The sequence below is a fragment of the Falco punctatus genome (genome assembly GCF_963210335.1).
Source record: "Falco punctatus genome assembly, chromosome: 4".
Lineage (NCBI taxonomy): Eukaryota > Metazoa > Chordata > Aves > Falconiformes > Falconidae > Falco > Falco punctatus.
Window position 1 is genome coordinate 74,081,683 of NC_137583.1, and position 19,863 is coordinate 74,101,545.

Consider the following 19,863-nt stretch of genomic DNA (forward strand, 5'->3'; position numbering starts at 1 on the left):
GGTGCTGCAGTAGTACTGAACCTGCAATAACAGAATTGCCCTTTAGAACTTAATTTTCTAAACCCAGCTGGCTGTCCCAAGTTATGGAGTGATAAAATCTGACAGTGAATTTGTTTGCTTTTGTTTTCAGATTCTGATCTGTGTTTTCATAAATACCTTATCACATGTTCCCCTTTTTTTCCATGCAGAACTTAGTTTCTACTTACTGTTCCCTGTACATAAGTCATTCTATAGCTTTGATCCTTATTGTTGATCTCCTTCAGTCTCACTGGAGGTTGGAGGAAAGTTATTCTAGTACTGTTTGTTCTGCCAGTCTTCCCTTCTACAGATTGCTGAACGCCAGAATGTGCCGTACATGATTCTAGACAGCAGCTTGGTGATTTTCATGGCTTAAGTTTGTAATTTGCTTAGTCTGTGGCGGTGAGTGAAGGAAAGGAGGTGCCTTTGGAGAATATTTCAGAACCTCCAGATGACCCTTAGTAGATACTGTGACTCATTCTGGAAACTCATGTCTTTCATTGGTTGGAGGGTGACCCCAGGCACTTAACATTAGTCAGTGTGCCTGTTAAACCACTTGTATGTTTAAAGCCAGTCAACTGGAAAAGCTGGACAACTGTGTCTCAGAAGGTGCCTTATTTAAGGCTTTACGGTAGCTACCTCTGCTTTGGATTCAGAATGACCAATCTTGTTTTAAAGGTGGCCATATCCGTGCTATTTAGCCTTTCATCTCATGCAACAGAGGTTGAGACTCAGAAGCTTGGACTCAACCTGAGAGTATGAAACCCCAAAGTTCCAGCTTTCCAGAGGGTTCCTTAACTATGCAACTGAAGGTCTTTCATGTGCTGCTTCTTGTTTGTGGATGGAGCTGATCTCCTATGCCGAAAGGAAGACAAGGTCTGTGGGGCTGGGGAAAGTGGCAAGACAGAAGTTCCCCTGAACAGTGAGAAAGGCGCTGAGTTCTGCTCCTTCCTAATAGTGCTGCTTCTACATCTGATCAAATGGTTTTAGAATCATGCAGGCTGGGGAGGGTTCATCTAGACCAGATTCCTGCTCAAAGCTGGTCCAGCTACAGCAGATTGTTCAGGCCTTGCTTATTTGGGTTTTGTATATTTGCAAGAATGGAGATCCCACAGCCTCTCTGGACAACCTTTCTGGTGTTTGATCACCCTCATGATTGTGGAAGGGGGAACAAAAAACAAACCAACAAAAAAAAAAAAGAGAAATAACCCCAGCCTCTATATTTTCCTTGTCAGAAATTTCCTGTGCTCCATCCTGAGTCCATTTTCTCTTGTCCTATTTCTGTGCATCTCTCAGAGGAACTGTGCTTTGTCTTCGCGATGCCTTTCCGTTAAGTTGTTACGGAGTGCAGCAAGGTCTTCCCTTTGCATTCTCTTTTTAAGCTGAACAAACTCAGTTCTCAGCCTCATCTCATCATGTGTTCCAGTCCCCTAGCAGTCTTACTCACCCCTTTAACTGTTGGACTAGATGATCTTAAAGGTCTTTTCCAAACTAAAAGATTCTATGAATAGAGACCAGAAACCAGTAATATTGCTTATTTTCTTTCTTGTATGCATGTGCATATTGCTCTGTAATGACTTTTTAACTTTAATAACAGAGGATAATTACTCTTTCTTACAATATTGTGTGGTAATAAAGTCACTTTCTGTGAAACCTAGAGTGTTGGACTACCCTCAGTCTGGGGAGGCTTTCAACTCCAGGTTTCCTGGGTGAATACTGTAAGCTGCTAAATTAAAAGGTATAGGTGGATGGCTCTGTGAACATTTCTTTTTTCATGTGTGGTCACAACTGAAGGTGGTGCAATTCAGGCTGCATCTAGATAAGGTCTAGATATGTTAGGTACTGCCTGAATGTTCATAGCTGATCATATGTGCTGAAGGTGCAGGTGGAATGCTGGTACCTTTCCAATCATGGTGGTGTTGCATGTGTGGCATAAGTGGAATTTAGGGAGGTCCCAGTGCAATTTAAACACAAACACTGTATGATAATACTTGAAAGTGGATATTCTGTGTTGCTGTCTAAGGGTGTCAGCATGCATTTAAAAATGCATTTGTAGGTATCATTTGGCCCTTACTCTCCATGTTTGTCCTATGAAGCAGGGAAAATATCACTGGAACTTGAATTATACTGTTGTGGAGTAGCAGGAGTAGGCTAGTGTGTAGCTGAAGATGGATCTTTATCTTGCACCTTAGGACAGGTAGTGCAAAATACTAAAATTGCTTTTATGATTAGGATAAAAATTGAGTTATTTTTGAAAAGGAGTGAGGAGGACTTACCCTTGGTGGAAGAGGATCAGCATAGGTAACACTTGAACAGATTGGATATTAAAAATTCCATGGGACCAGTTGGGATGAGTCCATGGGACCAGTTGGGATGAGTCCATGGGTGCTGAGGGGGCTGGCCTTTGTCACTGGGAGGCCACTTCTGATAATCTTTGAAAAGTTGTGGGGACTGGGGAAGGTTTCTGAGGACTGGAAAAAAGCAAACGTCACTGCTGTCTTCAGGAAAGGCAAGAAAGAAGATTTGGGGAAACGCAAGACAATCAACCTCACCTTAATCCCTGGGAGTCCCTGGCAAATAGTTGTGGAAACCATTTCCAGGCATATGAAGGACAAGAAGATGGCTGGGAGTAGGCAGCATGGCTTTTTGAAAAGGAAATCATGCTTGACCAACCTGATACCATTTTATGATGAAGTGACTTGTCTCAGTGGATGAAGGGAGTGTAATGGATATTGTGTTGTTTATATTGACTTTAGCAAGGATTTTGGCAAATCAGAAGTGGTTGGTTGTGTTTTGGTGGTTTTTTTTTTAAATTCATCATAGATGAACTGGTAAAGTATGGGCTAAGTCTTCAGTCCACCTGACTCTCTACTACCATCTCAGCTGCTGGACTCAAAGCTTTGTGATCAGCAGCACATATTCCAGATGTAGGCCAGTCTCTGATGGTATACCCTGGGAGTCCAGTATTGTTTAACATCTTCTTTAATGACCTGGATGATGGGACAGAATGCACGGTGAGTTTGCAAGTGGTACAAAGCTGGAAGGAGTGGCTGATAGACCAGATGGTTGTACTGCCATCAGCGGGAGCTTGACAGGCTGGAGGAATGGAGCCTCACAGAGTTTAACAAAGGGAAATGCCAAGTCTTGCAACCAGGGAGGAGCAACTCCCCACACCAGCACAAGCTGGGCCAAATGGTTGGAAAGCAGCTTTGCAGAAAAGCCCCTGGGGATCCTGGTGGACCTGAGTTGGACATGAGCCAGTAGTGTGCCCTTGCAGCAGGGCAGGCCAGCAGCCTTCAGGGTTCCATTAGAAGGAGCGTTGCCAGCAGACAGAGAGGTGGTCCTTCCACTCTATTCAGCGCTGGGGAGGCCACGTCTGGAGTACTGTGTCCATTTCTGGGCTCCCCAGTATAAGCAAGACATGGACATAACTGAAGTGAGCCCAGGGAAGGGTCATGAGAGTGATTAAGGGTTTGGATTATCTGACATATGGGAAGAGGCTGAGAGAGCTGGGACTGTTCAACCTGGGGAGGAGAAGGCTTTAGGATCTTTAGGGGGATCTTTGCAACATGTGTCAGTACTTGATGGGGAGAAGTAAAGAAGACAGAGCCAAACGTCACAGTGGTATCCAATGACAGAACAAGAGGTGATGGGCACAAATAAAAAGGCAAGACATTCCTTTTAAAAAGAAGATGACTGTTTTTATTGTGAGAGTGGTCAAGCACTGGAGCAGGTTGCTAACAGGAAGGTTGTAGAGTCTCTGTCCTTGGAGATAACTCAAAGCCCCAGAATCCTCAGCAACCTGCTGTAGCTGACCCCACTGAGATGAGGTGTTGGACTAGATGTTCTCTAGATCTATGAAGAAGAAAAAAGTAGTGATTGCAGGCAAGCAGTCATAGTTGTAGGAAGACACAGATGTGAGGAAGTAGGATTTTGATTCTACAAGGATCAGTGAAGTATTTGAGACCTTGCCCAGCTGAAACTCCATTGTTACTCGCGAAGGATATATTAGAGGTGGTACAGATACACAATCAAACAAGTATCCTTCCTTGTTTCTTAACAGCTGTAAGTAAATCACAGGGCTAGCACGAGCAAGACAGACAAGGAATCAGCTGACAGTAGTGTCCAGCAGCCTTAAAAATGAGTCAGACTTCATTGTGTAGGCACTGAATCAGCAGAACCCTACCCCTCCCATTCTGTTTGTCACTGACTTCGCAATCTAAGTATAAAGATAACAGAAAATACATTATATGCGAGGTGAATGTAAGAAGACGAGATGTTGAGACTCAGAAGCTTGGACTCAACTATATGGACTCAACTATATGGAATCAGACATCAGCAGTGCCTGTTAATGACCACAGGTTTCATGGTAAAAAGGCTTTAAGGAAGTTTTTTAGATTAAAAGAATGACTACTTTTGCAAATGTTTACAAAGAACTTTGGCCTGTATGGTACGTGATCTGAGAGAAATCCAGAAGTATTTTAAAATACAAAATTTGGGTAGTAGTAACTGCCATCAGTGTCATTCAAAGGTAAGCATAATGTGGGGACAGTGAATGGGAATTGATGGGCAAGGTGCTTGTAGATCACGAATAGACTTTTGAAGATAAAGACAAGTAACTTAAGGTTGGTGCAGTAGGGTGGCAGACACATATGGCTCAATATATTAATTTAGAAAGTTCCTGTAAATGTAATTAATCAGTGAATTCTGTGGCAGCTGTTGCAGAACTCATAGTATTTCCAGCTGCAGTTTTAAATATATTGGATTTGGTTATCTGTTTCAGGTTTTCAGCAATTGCTTTCATTTCCTAACATCTACATTTATTTAAAAGTATGTATTTATGTTTTATTAGAACGCAGTGATTAATTTATGGAATTTTAAAGGTGTGTTCCCTTCAAATACTTGTTTTAGAAAAATATATTCTGAGTATTTTCATCTACTTCCTTGCCCATGGATATGTGCATCTCGGAATAAATCTCAGTATACAGCTGTGTTTAAAATAAAATAAAAACATTTCCTTTTTACAGTGAAGCCTTTTCTAAATCAACAAGAATATCAAAGAACCGAGGATATAGTTAAAAAATTTGAAAATGGGATTGGGAAAGAGTTGCATCGGAAATTACTGGAAAGAGCTAAAATGAGAAGGAACTGGGTACGTATTTAGATATGTAAGAAATCATAATTCAACTTACGGAAAGTTGGTTGTTTGGGATATAATTTAGAGAGTCATTTAGCTTTTTTTAAAATCTTAGGATCTTCCTCGTATCTGCCATTTGGCCAATGGATATGAACACATTCACTTACATACATGTGGCTTGTTTGTTTTTTTTTCCAAAGCTGAGCGGTTAAGAAAGCTCACTAACTGAAATTTTGTTACCTGCCAGCCTTGGAATGCTTTGTCTGTCAGTTTCTTCTTCTGTCACCTATACCCGCCTCCCCACCCCCCCCACCCCCGAAAAAAAGAAAAAGAGTAAAAGACAAAGGAATTCAGAGTATGTTCTCTTTGTTTCCTGAAAAAAGCCATGTGGTAGCATTCTAAAGTTGTCTTTCAACAGAGAAAGGGATCCGAGTTGGGGTGTTTACCAAGTGGAGCTCATGAGAACCTTGTAAACCTTAACGTGACACACTCTGGAGTGCAGATTTCCAGACAATGATAGAAAAAATACATTATAAATTGTCTGTCCCAGAGCCTCTCTTAACACAAATTTCCTATCCTTCCATTCTTCATGGAGTAATCTGTCTGATATTAGCAGCCACAGCTGACATCTGCAAGAGTTTAAGATCAATAGTATCAGGGAAGAACTCTTCATAAAAATTCACTATTTAATAGTCTTAAGCAGTATTGAATTTTATTTTAGGCTTGAAAATAGAAGAGCTGTATATGTTAACCTCTGCAGTTAGTTTGGAACCATTATATAGGAACTACTATCCAAAATATTTAAAAAAAAAAAAAAGTAAAAGCAGCAGACAGTTGAACAATCAAGTGATTGTTAAAGAATTAATGACTAAAACTTAATTCTGATGCTAAACATTTTTCATTTTCAGCTGGAGGACTGGTGGCTGAATGTGGCTTATCTTGATCTTCGCATATCAACGCAAATACACTGTAATATGGGAGGCCCCGGTCCCTATATTGAACACTTCTGGCCACCAAAAGAGGGCACTCAGATAGAAAGAGCATGTGTAAATATATGGCACACTCTGAAATACTGGGAACTGTTACGAGAGTAAGACTTTAAGTAATTATTTCTTAAGAATTAAATTAAGAAATCGAAGATTCTAAGTATTAATGATCTATGTGTACTTCAGTCACAAAAATATGTTTACGTTCATTGGCATGTGTTCTTTGCAGTGAAAGATGGTTTTGTCTTACGTTGATTTGCTTGCATAATTATCATCTGTCTTGTTTAATTTTGGTGTATTTGTTTACTACAGAGAGAAGGTGGCAATACAGAGATCTGGGAGTGCTGTTCTGGACATGAGCCAATTTCGAATGCTCTTCTGCACTTGCAGAATTCCTGGAGTTACCAGAGACTCGATTGGCAGTTATTTTAAAACTGGTAAACAAACACAAACTGGGGGTTAATACAAGTAAATGATTTTATATTAATGGGCTAATGGAGTGGTCATGTTAACCATAGGGTACTTGCTTCCTCAAGCACTAAATCGGGTACTCATTGTTGAGTACCTATGTAAGGAAGCAAAGAAGATATCTAATTTACAAATGTCCTTTTTGGTCCAATATTTAGTCCTTACTAAACAAGATTTAAAAGAAAGCTGTGCTTCAAATTGTATGTTACCAGCCTGGTGCCTATATGAAGTGTGGCAGCATTAAAGATTAAAAAAAAGACAAATTCCATGTGTTAAAAACGAGGGTGAAGTCTGTGTATTGTAGGGACAGAATTTCAGCATCATTACTAATTGCATCTTCCACAGAATGCTTTTCTCAAGTGTGCTCCCATACGTTCTGCTGGAATAGTTCTTACTTATTTTCTGTCATTGTGCTGTTTCTTGGCTTGGTCAGCATCTTCTCTTTTCAGTCTTGAAAGTACTCCATAGTGCTTCTTGAAGCCATTCTTTTAAGCTTCCAATGGTTTTCTGGGGTACAGGATTGAGAGCTAGAGTGAAAACGTAGTGGTTTTATTCAGCCTCCACTAACAAATACTGTAGTATTAGTAATCAACTAACTGAAATCGTAACACCACTCTCACACACGTTCTGACGTGGCCAGAGTTGTTCAGCAGTGTCAGCCTAGATAATTGTGGGAGGTGTGAGTTCCTAAGACTCAGGAATTCAAGAAGAAGGAGGCATTGCCTTGCTCCATAGAAAATATGTAAGGATATGATGAGAAAATGCAAAGTTGAAGGCAAGCTTCAAGGGTTTTTTGTTGGTATTACAATTGAAGAGTCAGTTTAAATACCAAAACATAGAAGAAACATTCAAATGGTGGAAACTCAGTGTGCCGTTACGGTCACACTTAATAAACAAAGCTGTTACCACTTGAAATTGCGTTCAGATTGCAGAGTAGGGCACCTAAAATTTAACAGGTAATGTCAGCTTGTAGTCGGAGACCATGCTGAAAGCAAGGACAGCCTGATCAGTGGAACCTGAAGAGCTGTTTGGTTCAACCTGCAGCAGACACCTTAATGAGAACAGGTGAAGAGCTCATTAGTTGTTATTAAGTGTATTGGGTGGATCTCTACCAACTGTAGTGAGATTTCAGGCACTTAATTCTAGGTATGTTAATTTCCAGACTTGATTCTACCCTTTGCTTTAGACAGCTACAGTTAGGATGGTGCTACCTAAAGTAACTGAATTTGATGTCATCCCTTCTGATTTTTGTTATATTAGAAATTAATTTCATGATCTATGAAGATGAGGTTTACATGAAATGACAAATTCCTCACTTTAGAATGTCTTTCACCAGGTATGTATTGAATTGTATTATCTGTTTTAAAAAGTAGGACCCTAAAGATAGGTAAAAACCTTCAAGACTTCAGCGGATGCCGACTCAGTTACATACTTGTGGTAAAGCAGGATGCATTTCTTCTTTTTCCCAGGGTGGAACACTAGACTAGAAAACATGTAGCACCGTGGCTCAGTTTAAAAAAATGTAGCCACGTTTCTTGGGAATTTAACATCTGAGTTTTGTCAGAATCTTTTCCAACTTTATTTAATCTTATTTCCAGAAAGATGGATTCAGTAAGGCAATGCTATGCAAATGTACCTGGCCCAGTGTGGGCCAGCATCATCCACGTTTCTGTATAATGGCCACATTGGTGTGTCAGTGCTCCCTTTTTACAGATCTGTGTGCGCTGATCAGGTCTGATTGACATAGTAGTGCATCTCGCATGTTGAGCTCTGTGGGTGAAACTGGTTGCATAAACACTGACAACCGAAGGACTCAATTGTTTGCTAAGTGTCTTAGCAGCAGGCTTGCTGCATTATATTAATCCCTTTTACAAAACAAACCAACCAACCAAACTCATGCAAGAGAGAAATGTTACTAGATCAACTTTCAGCAATCAAGACTCATGATGGCAGAGGGTGATCCTGCCTACAAGGTACACAAATAAATGACATTTGCTACTAGATAGTGACAATGACTTGAAGTAATTAGTAGTAGTGAAAGTTAGGTACTTCTGTGTATTTTCTCTCATGGTTTTAAAATTGTTTAGATTTGCAGTAAGATAATGCAATTCGACTTCTAAAGTTACTTTTGTTCTTATCTCTCATTTTTAACTGTACGAAGTCTGCCTTATTTTGAACAAAAAAGTCTGTAGGACTTGCTGAGTGTTTTTCCTGTATCTGTCATTCACTCTGTCCTCATGGTTGGATTTTCTTGGGTTTTTTTTGTTTCATTTCAGAGACTGAAGGTGAATGCCCATCTCACTTAACAGTCCTGTGTCGAGGTCGAGTGTTTGCATTTGATGCTATACATGAAGGCAATATGGTGACTCCTCCAGAGATTTTCAGGTTTTCAAACCACCTTGTCTCAAATAATCTGTCCTATTTAAGCTACCTACCAGAGTCTGTTCTTTTTCCATCCCCTTCACCCCAAAGAATTAGGTGTGAGAGAAGCTACAGCTTCTCTTCTACCTGAGGGTTCAGATTTGAGTACATCAGGGGTCCTCAAACTATGGCCAGCAGGCCAGATGCGGCCCCCCAGGGTCCTCAGTCCGGCCCCCGGTATTTACAGACCCCCCCCACCGGGGGTTGGGGGGGGAAACCAAGCAGCCGCAGATGACTGCCTGCCACTGCATCCGCGCCCCGGCCCCCTGGTTAAAGAGTTTGAGGACCCCTGGAGTAAATTCTTGTTTAGTGGATGGCAGCTTCTTGGCATGAAGCACTGATGATCATGTACTGTTGTAATACACCCACAGAACGTCACGCAAAAGGGCTGAATGAAGATGTTTCAGTAGGTAGCATGATTCATGTGGGAAGTTTCTTGGCATGGAATTATTAAAGTTACGTGTAACTCCATTCCTTTCAGGACCATCCCACATTGTTAATTGTCTCATTGCTACTTAATCATTAACACAGGTGAAGCACAACTTGCATACTGATTCATACCTAGTACGCTTGTGGTTAATTTTCTCAGTAGTAGAGGGGCTGGAATTCCCATTGGTATACACTGATTGACTCCCTGCTAACTACAGAGCAGTACTGCAGTATTTCACGACTTGGCATCAGACCTGTGACAACCAGCCATGTTTGTGGCTTTTTTCATATTCTTGAGGTGCTGCAAAGGAACAGAGAGAAAGAATTTGGTTCTTTTAATACTAAATTTCAGTACTAGTGAAACTGGCAATGTTTAAACCTTTTCTGTGCTGTGTCTCCTGTCTCCCAGTAGCATGTGGAGGTGGAGGCTTTTCTAACTGTCAGTACAGTTGTGGGCACAGGGTTTCCTACTGTGTTAGTTGAACTCTGATGTCACAGACAGAGACAGTTTCAGCATAAGTCTCATGTGATTGCTTTGGGATCTGTATGCATCTACTTATTAAAGAGGGGTTGTGCATTTCTTCTAGGAATAACTTACTGCATTTGTCAAAGTGTTGCTTATAGAGTGCGACAGAAATATTATAACTAAAATAGGCAAAAGGTGAATGGCCAAATTCCTGAGGCAAGACAAAAACTAATTAGAGAATTATAAAATAACTTTTTCTTTTTAGAGTCTAGTACTTTAATACTTAGAAGATATTTCAACATATGTATTTAATTTCTGTAGCTGTACCTGTTAGATCAAGCAAGTAACAAAGAAATCGACACCTGGAATACAGAGAAAAACCCTAGAACGTTCTATTGTCTATAGGAAGGGGAGATTGATTTTTGCTTGGTGGTTTGTTTTAATAACCTCGTCATGGGTGTCTTATTTTTGTCAACTGTGTAACTAATGATCAGTAATGAAATTTAATGGGCAAGAGTGCCATAACAAAGGACAAGCCAGATTAAGTGCCTTCAATTTGTGGAGTTTATTTAACTGAATTTCTTTAAAAAACTGAATCTGAAAACTAAAAATTAGCTCCCTGTTGATAGCTGTTCACGGGGAAAATGCAAGGAAAAGGTAGGAAAGTAAGTATTCTTGTGTAGTTCAGTTTCTACATTTAGGATGTGTTGTAGCTACTGTTCTTTGAATTTCAGGGTCTGTCTTGAGTGCGATTTTTGCCTTTGTATCTGATTAGTTCCTATAAAAGCTGCAAAGCTGCAGTATTGGAGATATCTGCTGCTCAGGAAAGTTTGATCTGTACTGCTGAAGTCTTAGATCTAGTTTTAAATGAAGTGCATAACACTTCAGGACCATAATTGTTTACATCTACTGAGCTGGTAGCTGCAATTTGAATTAACCATTAGTGACTGAAAACAGAGCAGGTCTTCAGCTGCCCTTTAAGTCTGAGGGAGCTGATTTCTGCTTCCTGAAAATTCACATTAGCTTGTGAATGTGGAACCAAAATTCCAGCATGGCAAAAAAAGAGAGATAAAAAGAATGACTTTATCTTCTCTCGTGTTCTTTGTTAACTAAAGTTTTTGAAATCTTCTTAAAGGCAACTTACATATATACAGAAAAGATGCCATAGTGAACCAGATGGACCAGGACTGGCAGCCCTAACAAGCAATGAAAGGACAAAATGGGCAGAGGTGGGAATACTTCGATGGTTGCTTCCTGAGAAAAACATTGTGATCACTGGAAATATGTAATTTCACTTAGCATTGTCTTTTTATGCTTTCTAGTTACGTGAATATTTGGTTGATCTTGATCCAAAGAACTTTACTCTTCTGGAAAAAATTCAGAGAAGTTTGTTTGTGATCTGCCTTGATGATTCTAGTCCCCATGCAACTCCTGAGGACTACACTGAGGTAGCTAAGGATTTTTGATAATTCATATCTGGTCTTTATATAAAAATTTCTCCTGCACATATGCAGAAGTAGCCCTTCGTGCTCTTTCAGAACAGAGAAAATGAAGCAGATAAATACGCAAATAATGCTGCTTGTTGATCCGTAGGAATACTTAGTTTAAATTGTTAGGCTATTGGAAATGGGGATGACCGAAATCTATCTTCATAATCTTTTAGCCCCCTGTCCTTCAGGATTCTCAAAAATATAGTCATCAGCTTGTTATCACTGTAATTTAAAAGCTTGGGTTTATAATCATGTTTCATCTTCAACTAGGTGAAGATGTCTTATCTCTCAGGAAGGTCTCACCATCTTAATGTGGTCTTGGTTTAGCTGACACGTTGGCAGTGTTCTTTGTGGATTTTAAAACCTACAGTGGGTAACTTTTGTTTTAGCTTATAAGGCTGGGGCTCATAGGTGATCCAACTGTACGCTGGGGAGATAAATCCTACAACAGCATCTTTTTTTCCAATGGAACCTGTGCCGCATTCTGCGATGTAAGTTGAAATTTTTTTTCCCTGCTTAAAAACCTTTCAAGTATTTATTTACTAAGTTTTCCCTTTCAGAGTATTATCTTAAATGTTTAATGTTTTCCTCTTTAGTATACCCTTGTTTACCAGGCACCTTATCTGACAAGTTTCCAAAAGCAGTCTGCTTTTGCAGTGTTTGATGTTACATCATACTTGAAATAAGAACATGAGATTTGAAATCATAATCTTATTTCTAAAATGATGAGGGAGTTCAAAGACAAAAAGTACATTGCGCAAGAAGGCTTAAAATTAACTCTTTGTATGATGTAGCTGTTTGAACAGCTGTTTTTTAAACTCGCGTTTTTTTGAAACTCATTATTAAATGGCCAGAAGGGCCTACATCTTGCCTAAAATATGCTTTTCCACAGCAGTGGTGTACTGTGCCTCCTCACCTGGCTGCAGAGCAGTCAGAACAGTGGGTGCACTTACATAGTTCTGTATGTATTATAGAACTAGAAAAACAAGTCCAACACTGTGCAGTAAAGTTGTTGGTCTGCAGGAAAAAGAGTGGGGTAGGGAAAAAGAAATTTTATCCTCTTGTAGTTGTGCAAATAATGTGGTATCTTGTCTTATATGATTCTAGCATTCTCCTTTTGATGCCATGGCTTTAATTACTATGTTATCTTATGCCGAAAAGACGATTATGGAAAACGAGGGAAAATGGAAGGTACCTATCCTTTTAACTTTCAAGGTTATTAGTTAATGTGTCTTTTCTTATGGATAATACTTTTTCTTTTCTTTCTTTCTGTCTGCATCCTCCCAGGGATCAGATAAAGTGAGGGATATTCCATGGCCAGAGGAACTTGTATTCACAGTGGATCAAAAGATTATAAATGAAATTGAACGTACTAAAGAATTTTATTACAAAAAGGTGGATATTATTTCTACTTTTCTTAATTGTCATGGGGGTTTTGGGGGTTGGGATTTTTTTTGTTTGTTTTGTGGTTTTTTCCTTAATTTTATTTTTATGGTTTTGACTGGGTTTTCTCCCTTCTGGAGAACAGGGATGAATATGTTATGCTAAATTGATGAATCGGGGGACTTAATGCCATGGTTAAATTTGTTACGTTGTTGGTTTATGTTGAGTGTGTTTTATCTGAAGGTGGACCAAGTTGTGATATTTTGACTTCTATGGCTTTTCCTCTGGTATGATAGGTATCTGACTTGCAGCTGGTGAGTTACGCCTTTACATCCTTCGGCAAAGCATTGATTAGAAAGAAGAAACTTCATCCTGATACATTTGTGCAGCTTGCCCTTCAGCTTGCTTATTACAAATGCCATGGACGGTAAGAAAATCTCATTACTCAGAATAGGAGTAAAAACCTAATTTCTTGAGTTAAGGGGTGGATCTGGAGATACTGGCATTGCAAGGCCACTGCATTGTATGTAATTTGCTGTGGTGCTATAAGGATGAAGAAGTAAGTTTTTTTTTTAAAGTAGGAGTTGCATAGGGCCTTATTTTGCACCATTGAAATTCACAGGGTTTGTGCTCTTGACTTCCAGAAGGATTGTGTCCTTGTGCCCATATAGGGATCACGTGTGTACATATTGTGGAAGGGGGAGGGCAGAAGACAGTCCATGAAAATGTGGATTTGGGCTCTACTGAAGTAAATACCCAGTGTTTGCCCAAATGTGCAATGGGTCAGGGTTCTTTGATGTCAGATAGTTGCTTAGATGGAGAAGGAAGTTTTAGCTGTAGCAACTGACAGCCATCAGTAAAACAGTGAGTCTTCTGAGCCTGTGAAAAGCCTTCCAAACCTCAGTGTCTCACTTTCTATAGCAACAATAGATGTTAGGGTTTGGGCAGAATAATATAGATAGTGACCCCCCCAAAATGCCTGGCTCTACGTTTTTAGTGTGTGTCGTTTTATTTTGTATGGTTGGTAAAAGGCAGCATTCTTCCTCATACTGGCATTTCTCTTTGCTGGCCCGCTCTGATTATGGCTTGTGTAAGTCATTACTGACCTGGCAAGTATTGCTTGCTTCAGAAAAATGAGGGCTTCATCCTATGTTAGTCACTGGAGATGCATGTCTCATCATAATGAAAGGTCAGTAGATCTCAGTTTGAACACTGGAATAAATAAATTGTCTGACTAAAGTAGCCTGTTAGGTCTGACAGAGCACACAAGTATTTTTTATAGAAGATGTATATTAAATGGTAGGCTGTCATAGGGCTGCAGATGCTTCAGGTAAAAGCTGGACGGGTGTCAGTGTGCAGCAGAGAAGGATTTGAGCCTTTTCCTTATGCATTGGGACACACCGCTTATTTCAAGCGAATCTCAGTTTTTGAGATTTTGGACAGTGTGGATGGTTTCTTTAATAGAAATTTATAGTGTAACTGAAGCTTGCATAATTTCAGCTTATTTATGTTAGAGGCTGGTAGGTCTGTAGTCTGCACAAAATAGCCACGACGACCCAGTCTTCTCAAGTTATGATTATAGCAGTGCCACTTTTTCAGTCTGTCTCATGAATGCTTGTAGAGTTCCTTTGTGACTCTTTCTCAGACACACTATTTAAAGAAAATTAGTGGCTTACTTGTAACTGAGCTAGATGTGTAAGATATTTGGCAGGACTTTCTTGAGAGAGCAAATAGTTTTGTTAAGTTAATGAGATACTCTTTCCTAATTTTTCTTCTTAGCCCTGGCTGCTGTTACGAAACTGCCATGACCAGGCGTTTCTATCATGGCCGCACAGAGACCATAAGACCATGTACTGTGGAAGCAGTGGAATGGTGCAAGTCCATGCTGGATATTTCTGACAATGTAAATACTGCAATCCTACTTTAATCATGGGTTTAGAAGGCCTGTCATTTGAACCGCTTAAAACTCATTTTTCTATTGTCTCATTAATGGGAGTTGGCCTGTTTCCAGTGAGACAGATTTTGAATGTTGGGTTGCTTGAAGTCTGGCTCTGGTCACTGTGACTGAGGTGAGCTGTCACGTGTGAACTTGTTTGGTTTTCTATCCTATTTATCTTTTGGTTTCAAGAATGTGAGTGTCTTCAGTTACATTCACGCTGATTTCCACCCCCCCCACCCCCCCCACCCCCCCAAAAAAAAGTAACTGGCTTGGAACAAACGTATTCTGCTGTGCTGTGGAGTGATTCTGTTGTTTACATTTTTAATTGAAATCAGGAAATGTTAAACTAATCATTGAGTCTGAGAGCAAGATTGAAATTCGTTTGTGTCCTAGTGACCACAGGGATGTATTCCAGAGTTTGTCTCTGAATAGCTGAACTGGTGACCTCTTTTTTTTTTCCCCAGCAACTACTCTCTGGTGCTTGGCTGGCAAAGCATGTCATGCCTTTGTTGCCAAATGAGAGCTGTACTAAAGCTCTTCCTGTTGTCCTCACTGCACAATTCTCAGACCCTGATAAATGAAGCAAGGAGAAGTTTTTTGAGACAAAGGGCTATGTATCTTTAGGAAATTCAAAGGTTCTGTATTATTAATGCATCTGACAAACATACAGAAATATGGGTATTGGGAAGTATGTGTGATTTGGTAATTACAGTCTTCAAGAGCATATCTTCATGGCCTTCACTGGTTTCTTCTGCCCTGTGCTGCGCCTTTAAAACTCAAGTTTTCTGGCCATTATATAAATCTCCTTTCCTACTGCGAATATGGATTCCTGTTACTTCCCTACTCTATTGGTATCTTCTAACCAATTGTCAGCCTCCTATGTGGGTAATACACATAGAGGCTTGTTACTTCCAACGCTAAATAGCATCACCAACTATCTTCCCATTGCTGGGGGGGGAGTTTATGATGAGTTCTTAAGGCTTAAAAAAGCATTGAATCTGTTCAATAGTACTGAAATTAAGATGCTTAAAACTTTTACTTCTAAGGTACTACAAAATACGTAAAGTAGGTACTTTAAAAAAATAAAATCCTTTTGTCTCAACTTTTCTTTTGCCTCTTGTGAGCTTAGTAGCTTGATTTTTATCCAAATTGAGCGGCTGCTGTCCTTGTTTCACATTATTTGCTCCAACCTCTCATGTAGTGAATAAAAAAGCTAAAGGGTCCTTCTTAAGTAGTTAAAGAGCTAGTAAGATCAGAGGTCTTAGAAGTCAAGATCTTGGCCATCTAGAGATATATTTCTAGGCCTCCTTTACTAGAACATGTATTTGTATTCTGTTCTGTCTGGTTTTAATATGTAAGTTCCAATATAAAATCGAAAAAAAACCATTAATGTTGGTCAGAACTTCTGTCATGGAAGTAATATTTCAATCAGCAGAGGAAAATTTGGGAATGCTGTTGGCATCTGTATGTTTTAATTAGGGTCTCTTTTTGTTTCCTGTTTTTCATCACAGATTTTTTAATCTTTTTTTTTTTCTTGCCATGAAAAGTGATAGAACAGAATATTTCAGTTGGAAGGGACCTACAAGGATGATCTAGTCCAACTGCCTGACTAATTCAGGGCATGGTGATCATGTAAATGCAACCGCATCTACTAAAAGCTAGTGTGCTTCTAAACAGTGTTATTGTAGGAAGTTTCTGGTTTTGATTACTCTAGTTCACAGCGGTTGCTTTCTATTGTTACGGCTTGTTTGGGAAAGAGCATGAGGTTTAGAATCTTGTTGAGTGCAATAGTGATTCAAGTAACAGAGCAGAGATACAGGAAAAAAAATGAGCAAGTTCTCTTGAAAAAGAAATTTGGATTTGGGAGAGAGTTTGAAATGTACCTTTCAAGTTCCTCCATTTTCTTCTGTCTAAAATTGCTAGACACTGTGAGGGGGAAAAACTTGTTGATCTGTGATTCCTGATGTGTTACTCATCTAAATTGTTTTTTCTTTTTCTTTTCTTTTTTGTTTTTTTTTAATCCTGTCTCCACTACTTTACACAGACCTACCAACGACTACAGCTGATGCATAAGGCATTTGCAAAGCACGATAAAATGAGGAAAGACTGTGAGAATGGAAAAGGTACTGAGACCATGTATTTTTGTTTTTTCTTGTGGGTGAAAAGGGAATGTTGCTGTATGCTAATACATCTTCTCTGTCTCCTTGTTTTCAGCCTGAGTAAAAACTACCCCTTTAACATTTTATACTTTAATTTCAGGGAAAGGAACTAAAACCTAGTCCTTGTACCCTTCCTTGTGCCCCAAAGACATGTTCACTTTGAATATTAAATCACTTTTTCTGCCCAGCTTGGTGAGTTATCTGGGCAGGTGTGGCCCTGAAACTTTTTCACTTTGTCCATGAAATTGCTAGTGGGCCGGTGTCACTGTGTGGAACTCTTCCTCCTTGGCTGAAATGGAAGTTTTCTTGTTTTTTGTTTTCCACAGGAGCTGCACTGGGTTGATATTACTTAGTTCATTTGCATTTGGGCTCAGTGTGGCAAGCTGAAAGTAATGAAGGCCTTTTAGATCAAATATTTGGGAAATATTTTAGTATGCTACGCTGTGAATGTTGGTTTTTAGTAGACTCAGTCATTTACCTGTCCTTCAGCTGCTATTTGAGCTTCCTGATATCCAGACCAGAAGCAGCAGAAAAACAGGAAATGCTGCTGTTAATGATGCAGTATTTGCATTTATTTGACAGGCTTTGATCGTCACCTTCTGGGTCTTCTACTCATAGCACAGGAGCAAGGACTGCCAGTGCCAGAACTTTATGTGGATAATGCCTTCACAGCTAGGTAATTTGTATTCTTGGTATCCCTTGATACTGAGGTCTTTGTTATATTGGCTTTACGCATGCTGGTTTCTTGATCTCTAAGATGAAATAATTTTTTTTTTAAAACTCACTTTGTTTTAAATGATCTTTAAAAATGCTGCTTTTATTTTATTTTTTTTACAGCGGAGGAGGTGGGAATTTTGTTCTTTCAACTAGTCTGACTGGCTACACAAGGTTTAGTGGAGCTGCAATCCCTATGGTACATCATGGCTATGGCTTTTTTTATGCAATCAGAGATGACAGGTAAGGATATAATCTCATTTGGGGCATGGTTCTGAGTCTGTCACAAAGGGAAAGGCAGCTAACAGCTAGAATGAGGGAAGAAGTGTCAGAAGAGGTTGAGAAGTGACGTGCATAAAAACAAGAGGCATTAAAATTCTGGGAAAGCGTGTGTGGGAGGAAGGAGGAACAGTGGAGGTGAAGTAAGCACCAAAATACTGACAATAGGCAGAAAGAAAAGAGTGGGGAAGGTGAAAGAAAGGAGGAACAGAAAAAGTTAACTTACTTTAAAATCAGCTTTCATTTTGGAGATCATTAAATGTAACATGTAAAGGGTTTTTTAAAAAAGTAGCACTTGGTTGAGATAGACTAGGTAGAGTAGAGGTGAGCAAACTGTCCATCTCACACATCTCTTGACCCCAGCCAGCCCTCTTTCAGTAATAAGGAGAAGCTAAAACATTTGGCTTCAGTTCTCGTAAAATGGTAAGATTTTAAAAGATCCAACTTCAGCTTATTTGTCTTATGGACAACAATTATTGCTTCTTTATCTAATCTAATAAACTAATTATACTGTGTTGAGATAACTTGCCATTTTGTGATTTAGGTGTAATTCAGATGACTTCTTCCTAAAGCTAAATATGGATTGTGTGCAGATTTGATTCTGTTTGAGAATACAAATCATTTCTACCTGGATCTATGGCCCCATAAAGAGAACTAAATAAAGATTTACTTTTTATTGGGTAAATACAAAGAAAGTACTTTAAATCTTAAACTAGTTGCAGAGAAGAAACAGTTTTACCAAATATAAGCAGAAAAGTTATGTCACTGTGTATGTAGAAATGGGTATTTAAATCAAAGTATCTAGTTTCAAAATCTGTCAACATTATTGCTTACTGAAGAAGGCACTAGGGATCTGAGTCCTTTTTGAACATTGAGAAAGTATGTTTATGTGACAATTTTTGCTTCCAAGTTTATGTTAACATTTCACGTTTTGGGGCAATTTGTATGACTTTTATCCTAGACCGTGACAAGTAAGAGTGGTAACTTCATTGTTTTCTGTACTGACAGGATCGTTGCTACCTGTTCTTCTTGGAAATCGTGTCCAGAGACAGATGCAGAAGTGCTCTGTAGAACTGTGTTCCAGTGTTTTCAGGACATGCTACAATTAACAGTTGCAGCTCAGCTGTAAGGTTGATAATGACGTAAAAGCGTTTGCAAACTCACAAGTTATACGTAGTACTTATAAACAAAATGCTACTCAAGAGTACTGTTTATATTCAAGTTTAAGACATTTAATGATCTATATGAAGTCTGCCTGTTTTTATGGGATTTACTGTGGTAACAGTACCCATTTAAGAGTAATGTAGCCATTTGCAACAACAATGCAAGCAGTAGTACCTTATCTGTGTAGAACTATGCAATATTAAAATATGCCTCAACAATGCAAATGTACTTGAGAGATGGGACGTTGGAAGTGGAGAGTTTATGGGAGACTTGTATTTATGATTTTAGTAACACGTAGAATACTTTGTAGTCTACTGATACTGTTTATGCCAGTGGAGCACTTAATTGTGTACTTAAGAGTAACCACACTATCCTCTTAGGTGATTATGCTTCCTATTTGTAGTGGGTTTTGAAATAGAAGGGCTGCCTCTGTCAGGCTGTATGTTATTTTATAAGTTATCTTTCATTTTTGCTGTTGGGATTATACCAAATAAATGTTGTATCCATGAATGGGGATGTTCCCACTACATTTGTAGTAGAAGAGCCCTATAATCTGAAGTATTTTGAAAAAGGAGCTCTCAATAATAAAAACAGAAAGCAGCATATGAGTTCCAGATTCCTCAGAGTTTTCATCTTCTAGTGATCTGTGAACATCTGCTGCTTTAGAGTAATAATACAGAATAAAAATAAGCACTGAATGCAGTTTGATATGATCCTCAGGATTTTTAGACTTGATTCCTCTGTTTGAGCAGCTTTGTATTTTCCTGTCATAGAAATAAAATTATTCTAAAAATCAGCTTTGTATTGGTG

At 39.2% G+C, this 19,863-nt stretch overlaps 1 protein-coding gene across 1 annotated transcript in view; it reads left to right on the forward strand.

Moving 5' to 3' along the window:
- CROT (carnitine O-octanoyltransferase) overlaps positions 1-19,849 on the forward strand; it is a 21,977-nt gene extending 2,128 nt beyond the window's left edge. The window contains exons 3-17 of the mRNA XM_080386368.1: positions 5,046-5,170; positions 6,064-6,245; positions 6,454-6,578; positions 8,886-8,994; positions 11,061-11,154; positions 11,248-11,373; positions 11,805-11,906; positions 12,523-12,606; positions 12,703-12,810; positions 13,095-13,225; positions 14,578-14,701; positions 16,782-16,860; positions 17,479-17,572; positions 17,734-17,853; positions 18,898-19,849. Of these exons, the coding sequence (XP_080242494.1) occupies positions 5,046-5,170; positions 6,064-6,245; positions 6,454-6,578; positions 8,886-8,994; positions 11,061-11,154; positions 11,248-11,373; positions 11,805-11,906; positions 12,523-12,606; positions 12,703-12,810; positions 13,095-13,225; positions 14,578-14,701; positions 16,782-16,860; positions 17,479-17,572; positions 17,734-17,853; positions 18,898-19,018 (1,724 nt within the window). The 3' untranslated portion in view covers positions 19,019-19,849. The remainder of the gene's footprint in view (positions 1-5,045; positions 5,171-6,063; positions 6,246-6,453; positions 6,579-8,885; positions 8,995-11,060; positions 11,155-11,247; positions 11,374-11,804; positions 11,907-12,522; positions 12,607-12,702; positions 12,811-13,094; positions 13,226-14,577; positions 14,702-16,781; positions 16,861-17,478; positions 17,573-17,733; positions 17,854-18,897) is intronic.
- The last annotated feature ends 14 nt before the right edge of the window (positions 19,850-19,863 follow it).